The following is a 26,524-nucleotide window of genomic DNA, read 5'->3' as shown; positions in this document are numbered from 1 at the left end:
CTTGCTCAGAGATCTTGGTTACCCTTTCGTGATTACCAATTATCTATATAATTTTGACAGCCTTTTTATAGTTGTCATGGCAATTTAAGTTGAATTATTAAGATTTTGAACGGGGTTGGGGATTTAGCTCAGTGGTAGAGCGCTTGCCTAGGAAGCACAAGGCCCTGGGTTCGGTCCCCAGCTCTGAAAAAAAGAACCAAAAAAAAAAAAAAAAGATTTTGCACACAGAGCTGGGGAGATGGCACAGTTGGTAAAGGACTTGCCACACAGCATGGAGACCTGATTTGATTTGCAGCACTCATGCAAAGCCCTGGGAATGCTGCATCCTTGAGATCCAGGCCACCAGAGAGATGGATAGACACAGGAGATCCCTGGGGCTAGCAGGCTAGCCAGCCTCATTTAACTAACAGACACAGGTCCCAGCGAGAGAACTTGTTTAGAAAAGCCAAGGTGATTGGGGTTAGAGGGATGGTTCCGCAGTTAAGAGCACTGACTGCTCTTCCTGAGGGTCTGAGTTCAGTTCCCAGAGACCACACTGAGGATCCATCCACACTCAGAACCATCTGAGGATCAATACGTACGACTGACCTCTGGTTTCTATACACATGCATAACGGTGTACTTGCATACACATGAACATGCACCACTCCTCAGAATGTACAAATTTCAGGGTATGTATTTAGTGGGCACATTTAAAGCACGTGAGAAGTAAAGTACCAGAAGGCCTGCCCCTCTTCCCCTTTATTTTTTTTCCCTAAGATGAGGTGATAGCCCTCCAACTCACCATCATGCCTGGCCACAAGGAGGCTCTGAAGACTCAAGGGACATAAAGCAAATAACCATTTTTATTGGTAGCCAACACAGCTGCCAACTCTTTGAGCAGCTGTCGAACAGAATGCAAAACTTATTGATCCTTACAGTCCCACCGTGGAGTCTACTCCAGCCCCGTTTCACAGAGAATAGAATTAAGACATGCAGAGCTTCCCGGGCAGGGGTGATGAATCCCAGCACTCAGGAGGCAGAGGCAGGCCAATCTCTGAGTTCAAGACCAACCTGGTCTATGAAGTGAGTTCCAGGACAGCCAGGGCTACACAGATAAACTGCCTCAAAAAACCAAACCAAACCAAGCCAAAGATGCAGGACTCAAAAAATCCTGCTGCTAAGTGGGGCACCGGGAGCCTAGCTCTAACCGCTGCATGATGTGTTGCTTCTAGAGCAGTTCCAGAAAAGGTTTGTGCTCTCTAGAACAGTCTGCCTCCTGAGACTGTGGCTAGGAGAGCTGGGAAGGATTAGATTCCTGTTCTTGGCTCCAAAGGAGGCAACATGAGCATTGGGGACAGGCTATTTCATGTGCTTCTTCACGCAGTATACAGGAGGACCTTGCAACGTCACCTCTCCCAAAGTCCTCACAGTGAATGCCTGCAGGAAATACTGTCTGGCTGGGGGATGTTAGGAGAGCGGTGAGGGTGTTTTGGGAGGTTTTTCTCAGAGCAATGCACTGTTTTAAGAAAATACAGTCTCAGGGGTTGGGGATTTAGCTCAGTGGTAGAGCGCTTACCTAGGAAGCACAAGGCCCTGGGTTCGGTCCCCAGCTCCGAAAAAAAGAAAAGAAAAAAAAAAGAAAAAGAAAATACAGTCTCACAGGATTCATAGAGCTGTTCAGCACTAATTCTGTGGGATGTTAGGAGACTGCCTTGAAGTAAAGCTGTTTGAATTTGTTCTTGGATAAGTTCATATCTTTCCTTGGTGCCAATTAACTAGCAATGTTCAACAGAACTGGGCCCTTTAAAGCAAGTACTGATTTGTTCGTGAGAGAACAAGCGAGAATAAGAACACTGTGGTATTAAATGCTGGCCCTGTGAAGCAGGCTAGCTCTATGTCTTTATCAAATACACAGGAAGCACACAGTACAGTTTGCATGGTTATAGACGGGAGTCTTAATTTCATGCGAGGCACCAAATTTACTTGCCTCCCAAAGATGAAAAGCCAAATTACTTTCAATTCTGAGTCAATAAAAAACTGATGTGGCCGCTGAAGCAATTCAACTGATGGCTAACGTCACCAAGACTATTGTTACAATAGAATTTACTACTATATTTTTTACAAACCATATATAAAACTCAGCCAGATTTGGAAGTAACACTCACCAGGATGGAACTGAAAGCTAGATGGTTCATTAATTAACAGCACTTGATGTTCTCTAGCAGAGGACCTGGGGTTTGGTTCCCAGTACTGGTACATTCTTCTGACTTCCTTAGGTACCACACACACACACACACACACACACACACACACACACACGGTACACATATATACATACATGCAGGCAAAACACTCATACACATAAAATGTTAATGTCTAAAAATGATTAAAAGCTAGATATGTATTATTTTAATATTTTATTATTATGTATGTGTACAATGTGTGTATGCATGTGTGTGTGTGTGAGAGAGAGAGGGAGAGAGAGAGAGAGAGAGAGAGAGAGAGAGAGAGCACATACATGCCATGATATGTGTGGAGAGAGTCAGGTCTCTCTTTCTACATTTTCCTAGATTCTCGGAATTGAACCCAGGCTAATCTTGTGCAACAAGCACTTTATCCACTGAGTCATTCTCTAACTCAGTGTCCTTACATTTTAAATAAAGTGGCTGAACCAATCAGAAGTCATAAATACTAGCACATGTGTTTTCAGCTACTGTGGGCAAAGTCAAACTCCAACTGAATGACCAACACAAGGGTACATGGCTTCCTCAAGTAGGTTGTGTGTTGAAGTTGACTTAGGCAGGACGAAGAAATGGAAAAAGGAGCCCAACTGTTTTCAAATAGAGCACCTGGCTGCTGAGTCAGCTGGAACATAATTTATGACAATAAGTCCTTGGATCGAAGTGACTCTTATCACACAGAACCCTTTTAATTTGGATATAGATCCCTGAATCCAGAAAGAGCAGGGAACTTTCCAAGGAAAAGCCAGGGATACATCTGGTCCTGCTAGAAGAAGAAAGGGAAAAGAAATCACATGCTGGGAGGTTGGACTACAGAAAGAAGTTTATATATTGGTCTACATACTCTCTCTCTCTCTCTCTCTCTCTCTCTCTCTCTCTCTCTCTCTCTCTCTCGTGTGTGTGTGTGTGTGTGTGTGTGTGTGTGTGTGTGTGTAGGCCAGAGGTTGATAGAGGTGTGTTTCTTGATTAATTCTCACCTTATTTTTTGAGACAGGATTTCTTACTGAAGCTGGTGCTCCCCAGTTTGACTAGACTGGGCCAGGCAGACCCGGGCATCCACCTGACTCTGCTTCTCCAGTGCTAGGATCGCACACACCTACCCCCTTTCTGTGTTTGTTTGTTTTGTTTTGTTTGAGACAGGATCTCACACTAGTGTAGGCTGACCTGAAACTACATAGCTCAGGCCGTTCTTCCACTCTTGGTAATTAATCTTCCTGTCTCCTCCCAAGTGATGCGATTAAGGTGTGACCCACCATTCCTGGCTTCTGTGGACAGAAAAGATGTGGAAGTCTGTATTCAGGGATCCCTTACTGGTCATTCTGGCATTAAGTTTTCCAAAACTGGTGTCTATGAAACATTTATGTTTACCATGACCCTTAATAAGAAATAGATATCTTATTTTTAAGGCAGTGTATTTGCTATGTAGCCAAGGCTAGCCTCAAACTCACGATTCCTATACTTCTGAGTACTGAGATTACAGATGTATACTACCATGTTCTGCAAGGGGTAAATTCTATGTTGCGACTCAATCCATACACTCAGATGTAGATATTAATAGCTACGTTTAGTATGATGTTATATATACCCATGTGCATATATGCAAAGTGAACTGAGTTTTATAAAATACTACCTCAGCTCAGCTTCTATTTCGTTAGGAAAAAGCTGGCTGGTTCTTATTATGCTGGCTTTATGATCCACAGGTTGACAGCCACTCCACCTTACATACGGAGAGGCTGTCCTGGCCAGGGCAGCTAAGTGCACAGGTCAGTGCTTCCTGCTCTGATTGCTGAAAGGTACGCGGTGGTGTCAAGACCAGTCATAGAAAATGAAAACGCTCTGACTTAGAATTCAGCAAGTTAAGTCAGAACCACTGAGAGGAGGCCTTCTCCACCAGTGAGTCACGCTACCATATGTTGGCCTCCAGCTGTTTTCCTAAAGATTTATTTTCACGTGCGAGTGCTTTGTCTGCATACACTTGCAATACGTCCTCTTTGCTTTTTTTTTTCTTTTTAATTCAAGAGCTTTAAAAGTGTCCTTTTAACTTTAGCTTCTTCCTTTCAAAGCTGATCTTGAAGGATGACATGGTAAGACGATTTGGGTCCTCAAAATCTTCAATATTTCCCATATTGGGGTTCAGGACTTGGTACAGCTGTGTCAAGGGGCCTTCTTGTCTTTTGGGATACTTGAGGTTCTGGGTGGTGGGCGATTCGCCAGGGCAGAGAATCCTGGTCTCATTTCCCAAGCTGTGTGATAGCTTTAGTTTTTTAGCACTTTCACAGCTAAGCCACAACTGCAAGCATTAAAGTTTCTTCCAGTGGTTCAGCTGCGTAAGGGAATAAATATTTCATTTAGTAGAAGAAATTTAAATTTTCCACTTTAAAATATTTCCTTACAAAATAATCCCTTTAAGGCACCACTTCTAAATAGACAACGTGGATAAAAAGGGGCAAATTTCATACTGTGTTTGTTTACTTTGTAATATGCAGCATAGACCAACATAAAGACTTGGTCCGAGGCTGGGGATGTGGCTCTGAGGAGGGAGATTGGTCTACTGTACTTCCGTTCTTCTAACAAGACTCAGACCAGACATAACCAACTCCAGACAGCAGTTTTGAGAGGATGAGCTCCTGGCTTGGGCTTAGGCCTCTGGTTTTGTTGTTGTTTGTTTTTTGTTTTTATTTACATCTGAATTTGTGTGTGAGGACACATGGGCAGAAGGGCCAGTGTTTGGATGCTGTGAGATGACTGGGGAGCAGGGGAGCCCCTGACCTACATGCTGGGCTTCTGACTGTTATCTTGAAATGAAAGCTGAAAACTTTAAGCCTCTTCAAAATATCTACATGACTGAGAATTGGTTTCAACCCGTAACACACTGGTTCTGCCAGGAAGTTGCCCTTTAGAGGCTGACAATTGCTGGCTTCACGTTCATGGTGTGGGGACCTCTATCTGCCCTCCCACCAACCAGTGGCCGCCTTTATTTTTTAACGGCATGAGCTAATCTTTCTAGCACCTGCTGTGTTGGTGAAGTTACTTCTTTTTTCTGCTGAAAAACAAAACAACAGCCTTTTCAAGATCCATCCAGGTTAGCGAGCTTCCCTACAACCAGGTAAGCCCACTGCAGTACTCTCTCACTTTGAAAGATATCACCCATGCTGATCCAAATCCAACAGGCCTTGGGAGAGGCCTGGCAATGACGTCTTCATTGAGCGCGAGCAGGGCTGAGCCTCCTCCCCTTGTTTGCTCTGCAGGGTTGTGCCAAGAGCTTGGCTTTTAATGTCCCCAGCATCCCTGGAAACCTCACTTGTTTGGCGGGCAAGCTTAAGAATGGTTTTGCGTCCACAACAGAAGTTGAGGATAAGTGGAAGCCGTGTGAGTCTCTCGGGGGTTGGGAATGACTTCCTTTACCTAGCTACAGCATGGAGTACTACAGAATCTTATTACCCAGTGATAGTGCATTTGTAAAATTATATCTGAAGTAGAACAAAAGCATTTGCTGTAATAGGATTCGTTTTTAACCTTTGAAATTGAAGTGTTTTTTTTTTTCTCCTGGATATTAAAAGCACTCATTTAACTGCTGACAGATATTAATGGGAAGTATGATTAAGGAATCACAATGTTTAACTTTTAATATGGAAATATAAAAATCTACTCTTCATACCCTAATCTGATGACACCGAGTTATTAGCAGAGTATAATAACTTGACCCACCCCCCAACCTGGCTTTAATTAAATCTCTTAATGGCTAAACATCATAGCTTCATCGTCAGAAAACACTGAGAATACGAGTAAAGTACCATTTGCAGACTCTATTGCAAGCTTTCAAATTTTTTAATACATTATAATTAATTTTCTTTTCTTTTGGCTACAATTGGAGTAACAGAACGAAACACGTATTTTTTTTTTAATGGTTCTTTTAAAAAAACAAGAGGGAACAGGCTCTAGGAACTGCGCATGCTCTCGAATTCACACGGCAGGAAGCAGAGAAGGGTGGCAGGTAGGATGTGTAGGAGCTTTGCTAGTGAATATGACAGCCACAGTGTCCTGTGCCCTCTGGTGTGGGCTAGCCCCAGGGTCCAGGCAGCAGGCACTGTGGTGTGGAGAGACAGACAGCTCTGCTGGCTCCTCAGGCTAACCTGCAGGCAGAAGTTGGCTTTGTGGGGTTCCTGTAGATCTGCCAACCCCTGGCACTCCGGGGACACGGAGGAGGATGCTGGCCAAATCCTATACAAGAAACCATCTCCTCACGCCCTCCTCAGCCGGGGGCTGGACTGAGGGGAGCCCTTTATCTGATTTTATGCTGTTATGCTCCAGCCAAGGAAAAGCGAGAACACAAGGAAAAGCAACTTTAGCTTCACACAGGAGAAAGGAAAAAAGTTCTTCCATAGCTGACTGGGAATGCAGGCTAGCAAGGCTAACCGTCCTTAAATGCTAGTTCCATTCGAAGGTTTTTCGTTTCCAGTTGGTTTTAAGGAATTTACATAGTTGTGGTGATTTCGTCTCACACTATTTATATTATTGCTTTGTCCAAGCCGTCTAAAGTCAGTGCTGTGCCAATATCAACCTGTGCCAAGCGCTAACACTCATGTGCAAAGCACACTCAGCGGACACGCCTACACGCCGGCACACATTTGAAAGGTGTTCTCAGGTTGCCACTCGTGAGGCCAGATGGAAAACGCTCCTTTTGATCAATCCCGGGTGCATATGTAGATCCTCAGAGGAACAGCCACACATATGAAGGATGTTCAGAAACAAACATGGTTGCCACACATACTCAAGTGATTTTTCTGAACCAATGAAGGCTTTCTGAAGAAACGTTTGGATTTTATTGTCCTTGTCCCCTAGAAAAGCTAAAGTCATAATCTTCCATAATTTCTTTGAGTCGATAGCCTTGGACAGTTTACCGACGCTTCCTCCGATTCTCACAGCACACTGAGCTCCAACAGGTTTTTGTTTTAAGGTGAACCAGGTTTCTGGCTCGTCCCTGTGGAGAAGTTACTTTCAAGTCAGTGAAAGTTCTTGGCCCATGATTAAAAGTCTTTGCCAATTAGTACTCAACAACTTCAATTCGGTTTTTTCTGGTTCAAGATGAGCAGGAGCCTAATAAGGCTGTGATAAAAGGGCAAAAGGCACCGAGAGCCAAAGCGGATTAATGAGCTCCTCCACGTATTTGTCTTCCTAACAGCTGAACTGTTACAACTATTGACACTCTTCAAAAGGCTCCGCTCTGAACCCTGTCCAGGCACTGCAGGCTCCAATGGACATCTTCAAATCCACAGAAAGGAGGAGCAAGAGCTTCCCCTGTGTGATGCCAAGACCAACAAAGCCCCACGGATCAGGTAATGAAACTGCAGCTCCCCCCTTTGAGATTTATTTACTGGCAGCTGACAAGGGGCAAATTCAGCTCGAATTGTGCAGTCAAGGCCCTGTCAAGCTTTTAGAGGTACCCTTGTCTTGAAGCACCTTCATGACTGGCATTTCACTCAAAAGCCCTCGGCACTGGTCCTTAACAGCTTATGACATCACAAAGGACACTCCAGACAGATGCCTACATGGCATCCTGCAGCATTTTAAAAGAGAATTAGTGGTTTTAATTATGGTCGTGGTATGAAAGGGAGCCATGCAAGCTCCACGGGGGACCTTTGATCAGACCCTTTTGCTAGTACAATGCTACGGAACTGTGACTATGCCTGGTAAGGGGCCTTTTCTTGCTGAATGACTCACCAGTGATCTTTGAATGCAGACAAGCTTCTAGCCCTCCCTCTTCATTAGTGAGCATTTCTATACAGGGGCCTAGATAGTGCTCGGAGTCTAGGAGCTATACAATCAGGGGAAGAATCCCTACAGACTCGGGCCTCTACTTAGGAAGTGCTGAAGGACTCTGAGTGACTTTATTCATTAAAACAGGTTGCTATTAATTAACTGTCATAATAAAATAAAGAACTATTATTATTTGCATTTCTTGCTCTGTTCTCTTTAGTAATATGTATAAAAGATGTTTGAAACAGAAATGGATTTAGAGAACAACTTCCTCACTCCCGCTCTGGCCCACGCCCCTTTGTTCATCAGGGCAGCCACTTACTAATTACTGGTCTAGATCTGTGAATCCAAAGAGGAGGACGACATAAATATGAAATTAATTAAGGATGTATAAAATGCCTCTTTACTTTGCCCATTTCTGCAACAGAAAGAGTGAATGTGAAACCAGTTTTCCTTTTCGGGGCCACAGAACTAAGATGGTCAAACTCAAAAGTTTAAGACAAGTCAGATACTTGGTATGTAGTATAAAGTTTAAGACTAAGATAATTATAGTTAACAAAGAGAAAAGAAATGGTAATGAGGTATATAGCAAGAATCGTTTTTTAGAAACGATCTTACTTTCAGGAAATAGAAAATGGCTTTGGTCTGCAATGAGTATTTCTTGAGAGTTTACCTTTGGATCCCAGTAAGGGTGGCCAACGGTTTAGGTCTGTGGAGACAGTTCCTTCTCATCTAGAACCTATGGTCAGTCGCTCTGTGAGGACTGCAGATGCTTATGAACGCTTCCCATGGACATGCTAATTTGGCAACGTGAGATAAAGAGGATTTTGCATAAGGCCTACATTTCAGCCATTACTTTCTTTCTGCTGCACTTGATAGCTTTACCCAGGAGATGCTGAGGTCTCCCCTTCTGTGGTGCTGCTTCTTTACTTGAGGGGAAAACTCTTGGACTAGAAACTTTGGAAGTGGAGCGGTAAGCAGAGCTACCCCCTGGCTGGCTCAGACCTCTTTAGTATTTCTCAGACTTCGCAGTTCTCGTCTTAGATGCTTGAGAGCAGCCATGATGCTTGCTCGCTGGGGGTCATTCTGTGCTTTCTGAGTATAGAGGTGAAAATGTCTGATGGTTTCAGACAGCAGGACTTCAGGGTCCTCGCCGGTCCCTGGAAGGCGCAGCATCCGCTCACAGGCGATGGCGTAGTTCTTGTGCCAATTCACTGGGTGTTCCTCTTGCAAGTACACGATCTCCTTATAAAGCTAGAAGACAGCAAATGTTGGGGTTCCATTGTTATCTTGGTGAATTTTCTCATTTCAAAACCAGAAAACAGAGAAGAATTAATAACACGAGGGGAAAAAAAAATCCAAGCAGCCTACAGTAAAAATCTAATCACTGCCAGGTCATGCAGAAAACACAGGGATGCTGCGTAATTACTGCAGTCGCAGGAGGCAAATGTGCTTCGTCTGAAGCTGCTTCTGGGCCTTCGAATGCTGCAGGACCCGAGACTCAGTGTGTCAGGACACAGTGCTCTTCCTCCAGAAAGCTGTTCTGGGAAAGGAGTTAGTTCTAACTGGAGACAAGCTATTTACTCCCAGGCCGAGTGGCTGAACCTCTGAATTTAGCTGCTGGGGGGAGGGGGCGGGAGGGGCAGCTTTCTTTAGTAGATAGTGTAGAAAAATGAACCTGGCGGAATTAAACTTCTATTTCGCATTATTTATGTGGATTTTTCTCTACATGAAACAATAGGAGTATTAGCAACAATCCAATCCAAACAATTCCACTGTTATCAAGTGTAGGAGGCATAGGAGAGTGGAGAGATTCCCTGAAAGGGCAATACTGAAAATCTTCACAGCACCCTACAATTTACCATCTTAATAGCCAAAACCTTGCTCATAGAAACTCAGAACTGTGAATTTCCCAATTGCAGAGGCAGTAGAAGCAAGCAGAATAAATTAAAAAAAAATTGCGTGTGTGCTCACGCATCCATGAGGGTGTGTGAGCACCACGGGGCACACATGGAGTTCAGAGGACAACTTTTGAGGGTTGGTGCTATCTTTCCATTACATAGGTTCTGAGGATCAAACTCTGGTCATCAGGTTTGGCAGCTGAACTATCCCACCAGGGGTCTAGAACTTTTGATACTGAATTTTCCAGAGGGAATGCATTAATATTTAACAAGGGGCTAAGTGGAGGCTAGTTTGCAAAATAAAACAAGATAACACGATGCGTCCTTCCTTAGGAATTTCACTGTCAAGTTGGCACTGGTTAACTAGGAGCGCTCCAGTGGACTCTCCGGATAGACCAGAGCAGTGGTCCTTTAATTAGGGCTGTGCTCATGATATCAGGTAGTTGAAATGGACCAATTAGATCATCTTCCTTATCTCCCCCACAGCAGCCAGATAAATGCCTACTGTGAGACAGTGCCCTTGTCAAGAACTCCACAGTCTGTGACTGCCCTTTGGGGATTTAATAACCCCGTCAGTCTCCAAGCTCCTTTCAGAACAGTTTCCTTTATTCCTGCACATTGAAGACTCACAGTTGACATTTAGGCTGGAGTGGGCCTAGACTCTGACCCTCTTAGCTGCTAGACAGAACTCTACAGGCTGCCTTTAAAAATTGAATCCCTCACTGTTCTTGAGTGGGGTACCCTGGAGGACTCTGCCTTTGCTCCTGTAATTATCTCCTGTGGCCCACCCTCCCTCCTTCCCTTTCTTGATCTACTATCCTATTTGGCTAGCTCATCCTGATATTCCAACATGGCACCTCGTGACCTCTCTTCCCAGCACTCAGGCTCAGTCTTTTAGGTCCCATAGCACTTCTGTCAGCACATGTAAGCATCATCTGTGAGGGAGGGGTGGATCATGCTCAACATCCTTTCTGAAGCCTGCCGCCTTTGTGATAGCAGGGACAAGACCATTCCTAACACACTGTGCAGCACGGACGGAGTAGGTGCTCAACAAATGCCGGGAGTGAGGAACGAATAAAAGTGAGTTAATGTTCAAATGTAGGAGCACAGTGAGTCCTGCTGACTGGACCCATGCTGCTTTACGTCAGCAGCAAGCAAATGCACTGGCTGATAGAACCACGGCAGCTGACCAAGAGGGAACTTGGCTACTCATGTAGCCAGGGCCAGGCTTGGTGTGCATGGGCCCTTATCTGGATGTAAGCTTCTACATGGCAAACTGGCTGACCTCGTGGTGGGGCCAGTGCTAGTACTGCCAGACTACCTCAGACCAGTGCTAAAAACCAGAGGAAACCAGAGCTCTGTCAAACGTGCTACTGCATGGCTCTCCTCTGTGCGCCTTTCCTGGGGAGGCTGTACGATGTCTTCTGAAGGTGTGATGGCCCCCAAGGCTAGTCAGAAGACAAGGCTCTTTCTGTGGCTTATCTGTCCTCAGGACTCCTTTATCAGCCATGGCCTATCATCTCATGGGTAGCCAACGTCAGGTTTGCATGAGGTGACATGGCGGAACTCGTTCTAGTAAAGCCATTATGTAAGTTTCCTCTTGATGCTGTAACAAACAACAGACTCTGGCTGAAAACCACAAAGGCTCACTGTCCTGCACCTGAGAGAAGAGGCTGAGGGTTGGCAGGGCTTCACTCCTTCTGGAGCTCTGGGGAATCTAGTCCTTCCAGAACCTTCTGCACCTGTCACCACAGTCCTCCTTCCATCTGCAGGGCTAGTGGATCCCATTTCCAAACCTCTCCTGGTTTCCCTTTGTAAGGCCCCTATGATCACAGTGAACCAATGGGTTACTCCGTGATAAGCCTGATCTCAAGTCCTTTAGCTCAACCACGTGTTCACTGTGCCCTTTGTCACAGAGGCAGTGGCACAGTGACCAGGCACTGTGGGGTGAAGGTGTCATTCTACTTACCCTGACATTGTTTACGACAAACTGAATGGTTTCCCCATGTGTGCCGCTTTATAATGCTCAAGATAACCTGGGCGCATACGAGGGTAAACATTCCCTTACATGCCCTGCCTCCACCCCAGGCACTTCCGCCTCCCAGTCCATGCCCTGCAACAAAACTGAAATGTACTTTATATGCGTGAGTGTACAGTTGTGCTTTCACGTCTGCAGGAACTGCGGCAGACTCTGCCAGGCTGAAGATGAAAAATGGAGTCTTCATCCTGCGGGGTGGGGGAAGAACCCTCATTAGAATCATCAAGATGGGGGATGGACACATATTTTTGTGTGTGCATTCTTCATTCTCTCACATTTATGGACATTTAATCTGAACCAACAGTAATCCAAAACATCAGGCTCACAGCACTCAGGCTCACAGGCTCACAGCACTCAGGCTCACAGCTCAGGCTCACAGGCTCACAGCTCAGGCTCACAGCTCAGGCTCACAGGCTCACAGCTCAGGCTCACAGCTCAGGCTCACAGCTCAGGCTCACAGGCTCACAGCTCAGGCTCACAGGCTCACAGCTCAGGCTCACAGCACTCAGGCTCACAGCTCAGGCTCACAGCTCAGGCTCACAGCTCAGGCTCACAGGCTCAGGCTCACAGGCTCACAGCTCAGGCTCACAGCTCAGGCTCACAGCACAGGCTCACAGGCTCACAGCTCAGGCTCACAGGCTCACAGCTCAGGCTCACAGCTCAGGCTCACAGGCTCACAGCTCAGGCTCACAGCTCAGGCTCACAGGCTCACAGCTCAGGCTCACAGGCTCACAGCACAGGCTCACAGCACTCAGGCTCACAGCTCAGGCTCACAGCACAGGCTCACAGCTCAGGCTCACAGCTCAGGCTCTCAGGCTCACAGCTCAGGCTCACAGCTCAGGCTCTCAGGCTCACAGCTCAGGCTCACAGCTCAGGCTCACAGCACTCAGGCTCACAGCTCAGGCTCACAGGCTCACAGCACTCAGGCTCACAGGCTCACAGCTCAGGCTCACAGCTCAGGCTCACAGCTCAGGCTCACAGGCTCACAGCTCAGGCTCACAGGCTCACAGCTCAGGCTCACAGGCTCACAGCTCAGGCTCACAGGCTCACAGCTCAGGCTCACAGCACTCAGGCTCACAGCTCAGGCTCACAGTTCAGGCTCACAGCACTCAGGCTCACAGCACTCAGGCTCACAGCACTCAGGCTCACAGCTCAGGCTCACAGCTCAGGCTCACAGCTCAGGCTCACAGCTCAGGCTCACAGCTCAGGCTCACAGGCTCACAGCACAGGCTCACAGCTCACGCTCACAGCACTCGCGCTCACCACCAAAGGCCTCAAAGGCGCAGAGGGACTCACACTCAACACTAAAGCTTTTGGGAAAGGTTCATCTCACCACTGTGGTTCCCTGCAGACGCCCATTGCTGTTACAGAAAAGCAGAGACGGGGAGCACTGCTAGGCTTCCCAGTACATCCCTGAAGGTGCCCATCCCATGGCTCACGTCACGGGCAAGCAGTTCCTCAAAACAGTGGCTGGGCATTGTGAGCACCCAAACGTCCTAACTGTGTTCCACACACCAATTAAATCAGTACTGTTCGGATGATGTCCCTCTTTCTTCTTTTACGTGATGTCTTTCCGCTCTCCCAGATTCAATCACAATGAACAATTGTGCTGAGAATCTGATCAGATCTCAATGCAAGTATTTGCCCCATAACTAGACGGGCAACTTTATGCCATTCTCTAACTTTCTCAAAAAGCCCTCTGCACTACAGCTATTTTGTGACCTTTATATTGGAGCCATGCTTCTTTCTTTAAAAAGAAGATTTTTTATTATGTTTTATTTATTTATTTTGGGTGTATGTGGGGGGACACACCAGGCTGACACACTCGGAGGTAAGGCACCTTTATCTGGTAAGCCATCTTGCTGGCCCAAGGAGCTATATTTTTTGGTAATTCTTAATAAATGTTTACACATATATAAATGCTTTGTACCCTAACTCTATTCTCAGAACATAGTCTCTGGCATAGATTGGGCATCGGTATATTTTTTTGCAGAAGGAAGAACTCCAAATGCACGAGAGACCCCATTCTCTATTGCCTAAGACTTTTGTATTAATGTTTTGACCAAAGTTTGCTTTGTATTGGTTTTATTTATTTCAATTTCTTTTTAGTTCTCTCTCTTTTTTTTAAGATTTATTTATTTATTTTACATATATAAGTACACTGTCGCTGTCTTCAGACACACCAGAAGAGGGCACTGGATCCCATTACAGATGGTTGTGAGTCACCGTGTAGTTACTGGGAATTGAACTCAGGACTTCTGGAAGAGCAGCCAGTGCTCTTAACCACTATAAAAGTTGGTTCTCATTCCAACCTGTGGGTTCCAAGGATCAAGCTCAAGTCATCGGGCTTGGTAGCAAGCGCCTTTGCCCTCTAAGCCATGTGGCAGGCCCTCGTTGGTTGATTATTTAAAAACAATGACAGGGACCAAGAAAAGCAGCAGTGCCACCAAGAGCAACCCGTCTGGAACAGAGTGTCTCTCTATGAGCAGTCCCAGTAGGGGTGATGTCTTTTCATGTGGCCTGCTATGACCAACAGCTCCATGAGGGCAGGGACTGTGTCACATGTGTGGTGTGTAGCTTCTGGCCCCTGGTAAGTATTAGCCGAGTGCTTTAACGACAAACTGGCATAGCACGAGTGGAGCCTTGGCTGCAATGCCTAATTACAGCACAGAAGCACAGGAGGCAGAGAGTGCCTCGGGGCTGCACTGCGAGTTGGACTCCATCGCTGTCATTAAATGCCCTTGGAAATCTGTCTGCCTCCTCCTTTTATAAAATGGAGAGAACAGAGCTTCACAGGTTATTATGAAGCTTATTAATGTTATTATGTATTACACATACATAATAATACACATCTTGAACACATATCTGTTCTGAAGTTATTTTTATACCACTCATCCACAGAGTGAAGAGCACGATGGGCTATTTCTTGACCATATTAAAAACAGGCTGCAGATAATAAAATGTGTATCGCTCACCTTGCTTGCCACATCTCCTCGTTGGCCACGGATTCCCAAGAAGATGGATCAAATCTGTAGTTACAAAAACCAAACCAGTATCCTTCAGTTGGTTACATTACAGTATGAACGCATAATGCCTGCTTTACAATCTTATAAGGCCACTGGAGCGGGCTGGCTCTGGGGTGCTGATAGTAATCACACCACAGCTTTGCATTTTAGTGGGTGCCTCAAGGGGGCAGAGGACAAAAGAGAAGAGAGAGGATGCAGGCAATGGGCAGTTGTCCCTGAGGCACAGGACTCACTAGGACACAGCCAAGAGCCAGGGTGAAGAGAGGCTTCCCTAAACCCCTGCTGGGCCATGGGCTTATTGAAGAATTCCAGCCAAACAACTGCTAGCCATAGTTGTATAATTAAAAATGTATAATAAAAATTAAATTTATAATTAAAATTTCTGTATGTGTTTAGGGAGAATGGTGCTAAGAAACTCTGTGTGTGTGTGTGTGTGTGTGTGTGTGTGTGTGTGTGCAATCTTCATGGCTTTCTGAAGAAAATGTAATTTTAAACTTTTTTTTTGAGAAAGGTTCTCACTATGTAGATCAGGGTGGTCTTGAACTCACGATCCTGACTTTGCCTCCTGGGTGGTGGGATTTTAGGCATGCACCACCACAACCAGCTGGTTGTAATTTACTTTTCTTAGGAATCAAAGTGGGTTTCCAAGCTCTTGCTGTTACTCAACGACTTGGTGCTGTCTCTCATTGTCTCACCTGTTAACACCATCTTTCTTCTTGCTATTTATTGTTAAATAATCCAGTAACATAAAACATTTCTATTTACTTGTGTGTGTGGGTATGCACATATGAAGGCAGGTGGCTGTGGAGGCCACAGGAGGACGTTGGACCCCCTGGAGCTAGACTTACACCACAGTGGACGCTGGGAACCAGAACTGGGTCCTCTGCAAGAGTGGTGCAGACTCTTAACCCAGCCCATAACACATAATTTAAAAAAAAAAATCAGTTAACAGGGGAGATTTGTTTCCATGGACTTATTTTCTACATACGTAAAGATAAACTTTATATAGAAATGTTTAAGAAGAAATTAATAATGCCCTAAGCAATATAACAAGGTTGACGACAAAAAAACCATGGAAAAGGTTCTCAGAGTCAGCCTTCCTTACAGAAACTGTCTGTCTCTCTACTTTTGTGCTGGAGACTGAGTAACCAAGCCATTCTAACCTCATGCTAGGGAAGTGCTGCCCCACTGAGCCACATGCTAAACTCACATCTGTACTCTTTTTTTTTTTTTTAAAGAGTTATTTATATTATGTATGAGTACACTGTAGCTGTCTTCAGACACACCAGAAGAGGGCATCAGATCCCTTTACAGATGGTTGTGAGCCACCATGTGGCCGCTGGGAACTGAACTCAGGACCTCTGGAAGAGCAGTCAGTGTTCCCAACCGCTGAACCATCTCTCCAGCCCACATCTGTACTCTTGAAGCAGGAACATGGCAAGTTCACACTTGTGGAAATTGCCAGAAGAGGTCCCTGTAAAGCTCAACCACAGCTCCTGAGTCCCCATCCCCGTGGAGGGTAATAAAGTCCAGGCTGCTGGGCCATGTGGCGTCATGGCCTGAAAGCAGAAGGTGCCATGCATCAGACTTAGGGAGCCCGTGCATCAGACTTAGGGAGCCCGTGCATCAGACTTAGGGAGCCCGTGCATCAGACTTAGGGAGCCCGTGCATCAGACTTAGGGAGCCCGTGCATCAGACTTAGGGAGCCCGTGCATCAGACTTAGGGAGCCCGTGCATCAGACTTAGGGAGCCCGTGCATCAGACTTAGGGAGCCCGTGCATCATACTTAGGGAGCCCGTGCATCAGACTTAGGGAGCCCGTGCATCAGACTTAGGGAGCCCGTGCATCAGACTTAGGGAGCCCATGCATCAGACTTAGGGAGCCCATGCATCAGACTTAGGGAGCCCGTGCATCAGACTTAGGGAGTCCGTGCATCAGACTTAAGGAGCCCACTCATCATCTTCCCTCAGATTCCCTAGACAGCAGGAAGAGAGAGAGAGAGACCTTCTCCTTCTGATCATGCTTTATGATCTGTTGTGGCCAGAAAATAATTGATTAAAAAACAAAGTCAAAAAATTATGAGGCATCTCAAGAGCCAGATGTGGTGGGTCAGGCCTTTAATCCCAGCAGGGGAGGGTGATGGCAGAGGATCCTGAGTTCAAGGTCAGCCTGCATAGGGAAAATTTGCCTCAAAAACCCAAAACAACGAAAGGGTATCTCAGAATGTAGCCCTTTTCCTCTATAGACACAGAGAACCCACATCTATGTAAAAGCACAGTAGCCACTCCTACCTTCCGTATTCCTCAGTCCAATTGTAGATGGTTCTTGTATGCTCAATCCACTCCTCTGGGTTGAATACAATCTTTGAGGGCACTAACTTGTCACAAGATCCCCACGGCCAAAGTGAATAGTCCTTTTTCCAGGTTGGGTCACCTTCATGGATCCCTATGCAAACAAATGTTTCTTTTCTACCCAAAACAGAAAAGCACACAATTCTAAATGTTACATTCCTTTAGTTCACAGAAGGTAGTTTTGGAGGTCGTTTGCCTTGGTTATTTATACACCATTTGTGAATACGTTGGTTTATTTAAATCTTCCCTAGGTAGAGTACATGAATTGTGTTTACTGTAAAAACAAAATGAAACACTACAGGAAGGAACAAACTGGAAACAGATAAGAAAGGTCTTCCTGCCCTCACCCTAAGACAGGACCTTATCACCAGGAACTCTGGTGTGGTGCTGTGTCCAGGTGAACCAATGCTTTCTTTGACGTCCTTTCTTACTTTACAGGTAGTTATGGGTCCCAGTCGGCACAGCCATTGTGCTTCCCGGTCTCTCTCCTCAGTCCTCTGCTTATTATTTGCATTTGTAAGTCTCCCCAAGAAGCCTGGAAGCGTCCCCAGGATAGACTCCCTGCATTAACTTTGAATGCCACACAGCACGAGGTTAACACATAATAAATACTGGCTGGAATTAAATTAATCAGATTTGAATAACTGTTAGAAACCTTAGAGCCTACAAAAGTTAGAAACAGAAATGCCTTAAACAATAGCTCTCTTCCAATTTGTGGTTGTTAAGAGGAAGAAGAAAAAAAAAAAGGTGGGTGGGAGGGAGAGAGGGAGCACGGTATTTGGAGATTTGAAAGTAAAAGGCTTGGGTAACTTTGAAAGAAGACAATGGGAGTGGAGATCTTACTTCCCCCTCACTCCTTTCTGCCTCTAAGATTTGAGGGGAGTTATTTAACTTGCTGCCTTCCCATCTGCCTGGTGTCCTAGGGCTGTGGTGGAACAGGTCACTCTGGGGAAGACACAGTTACATTCAGCTGCAATGGGCCAGGCTCTGGGAGGAAGCCAGCAGCAGCCATCTGAGGGGCCTGATGAGAAGGCCCCAGAAAGAACCCAGATCCAAATCAGCAGGGCTCCATCCCCTCTCCTTCCAGCACTGAAACAGGAAGGATGGACAAAGGCAGCTCCCAGTTTTCAAGCCCAAGAAGTAAGAAAAGGGCCCTGAGGATGGATGTTTAGCCGTGGGGGCTCCCTGTCCTCAGGCATGGGAGCGAAGCCCCAGAAGTTGTGGGTGCAGCAGTGTGGTGATGGTAGTTGTGGTTGGTTAGGAGCCCCAAATCCTGAGTTCCGGGAGCAGTATGAGCTCAGTGTGATGCCTGATATAGACAGAGTCTCAGGAAGGAAGGAAGGAAGGAAGGGAGGGAGGGAGGGAGGGAGGGAGAGAGGGAGGGAGGGAGGGAGGGAAGGAGGAGATGGCAGAAGATGAAAGCTTTCTGGCCCAAAGTACCAAGAAAGTCGGCCCCAGGGAACTGGAAAATACTGGGGTGACTGAGCCACCTGTTCACTGTGCCATGGAGTTCTGGCTCCAAGTGGGGCTTACACAATTGGCCAAAGTGCAAACCACACTCCCTAGGACTTGGACAGACTCTGAGTAATGATGAAAACTGGCCAGGCAGGGATGTGGGGTCAAAAGTAAGCCAAAAAAGTCCTTGGTTTTCCCAGCCGAAGGACAAAAAGACTAGAAATATTTAAGGGTGCTGGTGTGTGTTCTGGTTTGTTTAAATCTTCCTCTGTTTGCATAGCAATCTAATGAGAATAGCTTCCAGGAAGCTGCGAGGAGTCAGACCCCTTAGGTGCGCCCTAACTCCAGGTCAAAACCAGGATGGGGAAGAAAATGAACACCTTGTATGGAGGGGACAGCTGGACTGACCAGGTCACCCACACAGAGCCTCAACCTGATAAAAATGTATTGACCTCTAGAGCTGGGCACTCAGTGGCAGCCCTCGCCTGGGACCACGCTTGCCATATACACCTGAGCTTACTTCCTTTCTCGTAAGCCCTTACCTATAACAAAACACAACCTCTCCATTATCTGTGAAATTCACTCTGTGAGTCTGTGAGTCACGGGACCCAGAAGCCAGTGGCCTGGGTGGCTACGGTGGCTGTGGACTGTCTGTTGCCTGAACCGTTGCTCGCTTGAAGTGAGAAAGCCTCCATGGCACTCAAGGACTCCGGCCCCACCCCTGCTCCCTTTCTAGCACTTTGTGAGCCACTGAAAACTGCATTATTGTGGCTTTACCAAGGGATAGTAGGACAATAGATTTATAAAGTCCTTTTCTCAAGTCCTCTTCACAAGAAAACAAAGAAACAAACAGCCAGAACATGAAATAAATGCTTCTGTTTCAAGGCCTGGCCAACCCCACGCATCTCAGACAGAAGCAATCGATGCTCAGGCCTTAGCACATTCCTGACCTTACCTCCAAATCATTTTACGTTCTCAAGTACAGGATTCACAGTTCTCTTATTTTGTCCTCAGCTAGCATACACTGGAGGTGTTTTTCTTATTTATAAAAATGTTTTATCCTTTATAAAAATGCTTAAGCTATTTTTATATAGTGATTATTCCTGGGAAAAAAAATGCTGTACGCTTGAAAGGGGCCACAGTGCCGATCAGGAGGAACCTGTAATTGCTTGCAATTCACCTGCAATGATTTCAAGTAGGCAGGCACATCTCCAATTTCTCAGAATTGTGCTAAGATCTTATTTGCTGTTCTTGCTAATCTGTCTTGATTTTTCTTTTCCCCAGAACAATACCATTTATTTCTGCCTGGCCTCATTTATGCACAGATATTCAATTTAATTACAAAGATAATCTTACTGGTGACAGGGAAATAGGTAGAAAATTGGTCTTGGATGAGGCACACAGCTGCTTCAGAAACAATTTTAGAAAAGCTTCAGAGTTGAGAAAAGCTATTATATGAACAGAATGCTTACTGTTTATTCATTTCAAGAAAGTGATAAAGATTGAATGTGACCATTCCACTCGGTAACACTCCTTCCACAGGGTTCCACCGGTCCCCAGGAAAGTGCACTCCTGGCAAATGCCTTGCCACCTTGGGTAAGTACCACTCATAGGTCATCATCTGTCGGAAAGATCACACAAGGAGCCACACCTCAGCGAATGCTGCAAAGACTCAGGTTCACCAACACCCTGGGAAGGCTCCAAACTGTGATTATACTTGTTAATAATTGGGAAGAAATACCCATAAGGCAGTTTCCATGTCTTAGGAGATAACCACAGCCAACGACGTCATCACAACCTCTTCACACAGTTCCAGATGGTGGTCACCAATCTTAGACCTAGAGAACTGAACTTGATTTTTAGAACCACTGCACACACAGCCCTTGAGAGCCCTCATATGCCTCTGCCTCTGTACCTACCTCAGGTATAGTTCTAGGCCGACTCCTTCCTAGCCTAAGCTCCTAGGGGAAGAAACTGTGTCATTTCATCTCTGTGCCCCTAGCACACTGCAGAGCACACAACATGTCCCACTGGTTTAAGCTGTGGTTGGAATGTCTTTGATGGACAGACCAAATAACCTAGACAAGATACACAACTGCACAATTACCACACTCTTGTCTTTTTAATCACTGATCACTTATGATGGACATAGAACTCTGCCCTTGAGAAGCTCAATTATATACTTAAACCTAGGCCTCAAAGCTGAAAACTTTTTTGGCTAAATAATCTGAATTTATTAGTAGTACCTGATTAACCACATTCCTTCCACATCTTTTGTTTTTATTTTTGAGACAGGGTCCTGTTATGTAGCCTAGGCTAGCTCTTTTATTTTGTTTGAAACAGAGCCTCACTATGTTACTCTGGCTGGTCTAGAATTCACTTTTTAAACCAGGCTGGCCTTGAACTCACAGAGATCTGCTTGCCTCTGCCTCCTGAATGCTGGGATCAAAGGCCTGCACCACCATGCCCAGATGGCTTCAAAGTCTTGCGCCTCCTGCTTCTGATCCTGGGTACGTACATGAATGTGCCACCACACCTAGACTCGTATGTCTTTTCATTAAAATAAATTATCAGAAAGAAAACCACTATTGCTAATTGTATACTTAATTCTCTATTTTCATAGCGAAGACTACTACTTACATTTTGAATATGATCATTTAAGCAACTGTGCTCATACTTTACTTACCCTGAACGAGTCATTTAATTAACAAATGATGTTAGTTTTAAATGCATATATTGTACAACTCAGAGATTTTATTTCCCAGTGTTCTCGGTACTTGGGGGTGTTATTCACATCAGTTGAGCAGCAGGTTATGAACTTAATATTCTGCAGTTAATTCTCACCGTAACCTTACTATGATTCTGTCAGAAACCACTGATGACCCATTCAGTAGCTGCTACCTTCTTCATTATACACATCTCCTGACTGTGGCCTGCTCTCGGCCAGCCATGTGCCCAGGCACAGTGACTTGCTCACCTTTGCTCCTGAGTGTCTAGGAGTGGGCTTAGGAACCGAACTGCTGGGGTCTGCAGGAGCTCTGAAAAGCTATGCCCAACCCAGAGCTAGGCAGCAGGGCGAGAGGCATCCTGCTTTGCTTTAGAACATAGGATTTGAAGCTAGGCTCTGTGCTGGTTAGTGTTTGATGACTGGACACAAACTAGACTCACGTGGGAGGAGGGACCCTCAAAGAGGGACTCCTTCCATCAGGCCAGTCATCGGTGGCATATGTTCTTGATTAACGATTGATGTGGGAGGGGCCAACCCACTATGGGTGGTACCACCCCTGGCCAGGTGGTCCTAGGTGGTAAAAGAAAGCAGATTGAACAAGCCAAGGGGCAAGCCAGTAAGCTGTGTTCCTCTGTGGTCTCTGCTTCGGTTCCTGCCTTAAGCTTGTGCCTTGGCTTCCCTCGACGTGATGGGATGATAACATATGAACGAAACAAACCCTTTCTTGAGTTCTTTTAGTCAGTGTTCTATCACAGTGACAGAAAGCGAACTATAACACCGCTGACATCATTCAACTGTTTGCATCATCAGTCCTGAAACCTCCTCTCTGGATCACCTTGTGACGTCAAAGTTTATGTCACAGTTTAAACTGCTCTCAGTTGTGCGTTCTGTTTCAGGTAGGCAAAGGCCTCTGTCCCTCTGTGACAGAGGAAGAATAATTAGTCCTATCACACATCCGAGAGGTGACAGAATCAGAGTGTGATGCTGGGATCCATGGTTTCCAACCGCAGCCGCCGCTGCTTCAAGCAGTGTTTACAACTGTACTGCGTACCAAGTCACCTGTGTAGCATCTCATTCTGAGGAGCCGAACTGAGTCCAGGCTTGTCAGACTGTACAGCTCACAAACTGCCTGGACACATGATGTGCAAAATCCCCACACAGGGCATCTGCGAGCCGAGGTTCCTGAGGATTCCTGTCACTTCTCAAGTGACTGGGATGGCTCTCTCACCCCGACTAGTCACCCTACTCCTTCACGATCCAGCTTCTCTTCTCCCTAGGGACTACCTGAAAACTGGATTTGTTCCAGTTTTGCATTTATGATTAAAATAATCACTCTTATGATTAACTATAGTTTTATACTTTCAGATATTTGCTCTGTTTTGTAATTCGTTTCTGTCTTTTGAGACAGAGTCTTGCGTACATGAGGCTGACTTTGACCTCCTGAATAGCTAAGGACGACTTTTAACTTCAGATCTTCCAGGGTTTCCTCCTAAGTGCTGGGATTACAGGAGTGCACTCCCATTCCCAATTTATGTGGTACTGCTACATTTCCAGTCCAGGAAAACTGTCTTAATAGCACTTTAAAAAAAGTAATCACTTTTTAAAGCTTAACACTATATATACAAGTGTTTGGTCTGCACGTGTGTCTAGATCACGTACATGCCTGGTGCTTATAGAAGCCAGAAGCGGGTACTGCATTAGACGGTTGTGAGCTGCCATGTGGGTGCTGAGAATCCAAGCTGAGTCCTTTGGAAGGGCAGCTAGTAGTGGACTTAACGACTGAACCATCATCCGCTCTAGACATGAGTTTTTACAGACACCTCTACACAGACTTCTGTCGTAGAATCAATACTTTACAGAAAAGTTCTATCGCAGTATTAGAACCAATCATTTCTAATCTAAATGAAACATTTATTTGCCCACTTTTTTAAACATCCAACGAATCTAATTTTCATAGGTTGGCCAGGTGCAATGCTTTCTGCTGGGTGAAATGGCTAAACATAAAGATCCAGTAGGTCTTTTAACTGCAATTACTTGATTCCAAGATGAAGGAAACATTGATAAAATCATTTAAATGAAGAGCAAGTTATAAGTCAACCCAAAATAAACAGGTCTGTGATCTATCTATTCTAAGACTTTATGGCTGGTGGTACACAGTGGAAACCCTAGCGCATGTGAGGCCAAGGGAAGTATGGCTACTTGCTCTACACCGTGAGACCCTGTTAAAAGCAAAAACCAACTTCCTTTCTCCATAGAAAACCCACAAAAAGGAATGATTATGACAAGTACCCCAACCACATTAAAATGATGTCTGTTTATCTACATGGCATCATACTGTTTGCCTAGGCTGGTTTCAAAGTCTTGGCCTCAAGCCGCAGGCATAAGCCATTATGGATGATGTGGTTAAACATGGCTATGTGCTGAGGACATTTTTCATACACTTACTTCTTGGTCCACCAGGGAAACATCTGGCCTCAACCCCTCGCAGTAATGCAAGTAACGGAGCGCGTTCCCCGGAAGGTCTCCTCTCAGTAGGATGATAGCATCGGGAGGCATGGAGTTCAGAAGATTTCGTGCAAACTGATCAATCACATTATTGGTTCTTTGGTCACAAATGCTAAATAAAAAAGATTTTTGGCTAATTAAAACAGAAGTCTTGCTTTCCTCTGTGCACATACACTCACACTTCAGAGTTTCCCATTGGTGGCTCTGAGAAGGCACACACACTTCAGCAGAGCAGACTATGACCTCAGCCGTTTGTCTGTCTGTCTGTCTGTCTGTCTGTCTGTCTGTCTGTCTGTTTGAGACAGGGTTTCTCCATATAGCTCTGACTGTCCTGGAACTCACTCTCTGTGGACCAGGCTGCCTGAACGCAGAGATCTGCCTGCCTCTGCTTCCTGAGTAAAGGTGTTTGCCACCATGCCCGGCTAGCGTTCGCCCAGCTTCTTTCAAGGCTGCTAACTGAAACTAGAGAAGGAAAAGCCCACTGTATGACTGCTATCAATTTATAATCATGCCCATGAAAAGCAAAGTCTGTTCTCATGTGTAATTCTCCACCCTAAGCAATCCAATTACAGCTAACAAGAGTAGTTTCTGACTCTGTAGAATTAAGGCAATTTCATCTTAATTCCATTTTTTAGCAAAGACCTAGTCAGAAACACAAGAGGAATTCTGCTGACTTCTGACAAGAATTTATATAGCATTTGTGTGACTAGGGTGTGTGCAGGGTGAAGCCTTCCCACCACCTCTCCCCACCTCAGGCTTTCTGATCCCTGATCCCTGGAGTTCAGGGCCTCACGTTGGGGTTGGGGAGATGAGACCACTGAGAAGGAAGTGAGGTGCAGGTGCTGAGCTGTCCGCTCCCTGGTAGCTGTCTGCTGGTGCCAATGCTAACTCAAAGAATGGGCAGCAAAGCTCAAGATGAAGTGGGCTTTCTGATGTCAGAGAAAAGGGGGACAAGTTTGGAGGATAATACATGAAGGAAGAAAAGACTGAGAGGAAAAGCACCAAAACAACAAAACAAAACCAGCTGATGGCATTCCCTGTAATTCCTTGTTTTACTGTCCATCCATCTGCTGGGCCAAGGAGGGGCTGAGTTCAACTAATAAGTTGTTGTCACAAACAGAGGAGCCCTTCTAGAACCCAGTACCACCCTCGCCCTTGCACTCCATACAGCAAGGATGGCTTCCTACTTTGCTCATGATAACTAACATCTTGCCACCAGGCAAGTTGCCATTCCTTCTATTCTCCGGGGGCAAAGAAAAGAAAAGACAAAACCCAACCTAACATAACGGACAAACTGCCTGGCCTGTACAGTGTTGTCACTAGCGCTGAGACTGGACATCCCTCAAAGACCTGAGCCAGAGGATGGACATGAAAGACTGAGACCGGGCTGGGCAAGGCTAGAAGACAAGCAGTTTAGAGACCTCTCCCTGGGATCACGTGGGATGGACAGCTCTTCTCACAAGATCTTATCCCAAAGAGAAAAACAGAAAGTAAAAAAGTACCGGAAAAGGGCTCAGCACATGACCTGGGACTGGCCCAGAGAGTGCCAGACACAACCTGGGCGGTCTACCCTCTAGAAAGCCCACAGCTCTCCTGGTGCGGGGTTTTGTGAGACAGTATTGCTCCAGCAGCTAAGAAAAGAAACCCCATGTTGTCATTCTGTATGACTCAAACGGCGTGGCTGGGCACTGTCTTGACAGAGAGTCCTTTCTTAAATATCTGAGCTACCCTGTGAGCAGAGGTCATGGAACAGCCATAGGCCAGGAGTCTCAATTTGGCCAGCCACAGCCTGTGGGTGAGGGAAGGCTGAGAGAGGCAGTTGTGGAGAGGTGGAAGGACAGATAGACACTGCAAACAGACGGGGTAAGTGGCAGGAGGCTCAGGCTGCAAACTGACAAGGGCAAGGGTAGGAGGAAAACTGGGAGGGAAGGAAGGAGGGAGGGAGGGAGGGAGGGAAGGAGAGAGGGAGTGTGCGTGTGTCAGGGATAGAATCCCCCAGCACTTACCCTGGCGTTGGACAGCTCTAAGTCTGAGACTGTCGGGGTTAGAATCTGGAGCTACCTGTCTCTGTCCATGCTGCAGAGTCTGAGAACTCAGGTTCCAGGGATGTGCATGATACAGCCGCACCCATCAACAGGGAGCCGCGCTGAGGAGACTGTGCAAGTAGGAAGGCAGGCTCTCTGCCCACGTTCCTGTCAGCACTGTGGCTGCCTCCCACACTGCCAAGACACATGGGAGACACTCCTGCCTGCAGAGAGCATGATGTGGGGAGTCTCAGGGTCAGAGACTTCCCAGCACACAGACCGCAAAGCCAAGTGTGGCCAGCAGAGGGCCCTGACACATAAAGAAGGAAGATGGCTGCTGTGAAGACCGCTCTGGTGGACACTGGACCTGTTCAGTACAGACTCCTCAACAGCACAAACAAGGAAACACGGGAGTCTATGAGTTCAAACCACCCCGCTCCTACGAGTAAGCAGGAGTCTCCAATTCTCAAGGATCCCCACGAGAGACTGACGTAACGCCTCATCCCCCACCCCACGTG

At 46.1% G+C, this 26,524-nt stretch overlaps 1 protein-coding gene across 11 annotated transcripts in view; it reads right to left on the bottom strand.

Moving 5' to 3' along the window:
- Nucleotides 1-2,887: 2,887 nt before the first annotated feature.
- Tmem260 (transmembrane protein 260) overlaps nucleotides 2,888-26,524 on the bottom strand; it is a 71,188-nt gene continuing 47,551 nt past the window's right edge. For 3 of the 11 annotated variants that reach the window (XR_015638075.1, XM_087586082.1, NM_001170475.2), the window contains 6 exons: nucleotides 23,923-24,094; nucleotides 20,222-20,370; nucleotides 17,235-17,411; nucleotides 14,893-14,946; nucleotides 12,015-12,105; nucleotides 6,031-9,232 (listed from right to left, as the gene is read on the bottom strand). Coding sequence is in view for 4 of the 11 variants with exons in the window: in XM_087586082.1 (XP_087442208.1) it covers nucleotides 8,978-9,232; nucleotides 12,015-12,105; nucleotides 14,893-14,946; nucleotides 17,235-17,411; nucleotides 20,222-20,370; nucleotides 23,923-24,094 (898 nt within the window). In the remaining 7 variants the exon portion in view is untranslated. Of the gene's footprint in view, nucleotides 4,545-6,030; nucleotides 9,233-12,014; nucleotides 12,106-14,892; nucleotides 14,947-17,234; nucleotides 17,412-20,221; nucleotides 20,371-23,922; nucleotides 24,095-26,524 lie in introns of those variants that run through there. The other 8 variants (XR_015638071.1, XR_015638076.1, XR_015638073.1 and 5 more) reach the window with 6 other exon arrangements.

Source organism: Rattus norvegicus, chromosome 15 (assembly GCF_021556685.1).
Source record: "Rattus norvegicus strain SHRSP/BbbUtx chromosome 15, alternate assembly SHRSP_T2T, whole genome shotgun sequence".
Classification (NCBI taxonomy): domain Eukaryota; kingdom Metazoa; phylum Chordata; class Mammalia; order Rodentia; family Muridae; genus Rattus; species Rattus norvegicus.
This window is presented reverse-complemented; position numbering and strand designations above follow the sequence as displayed.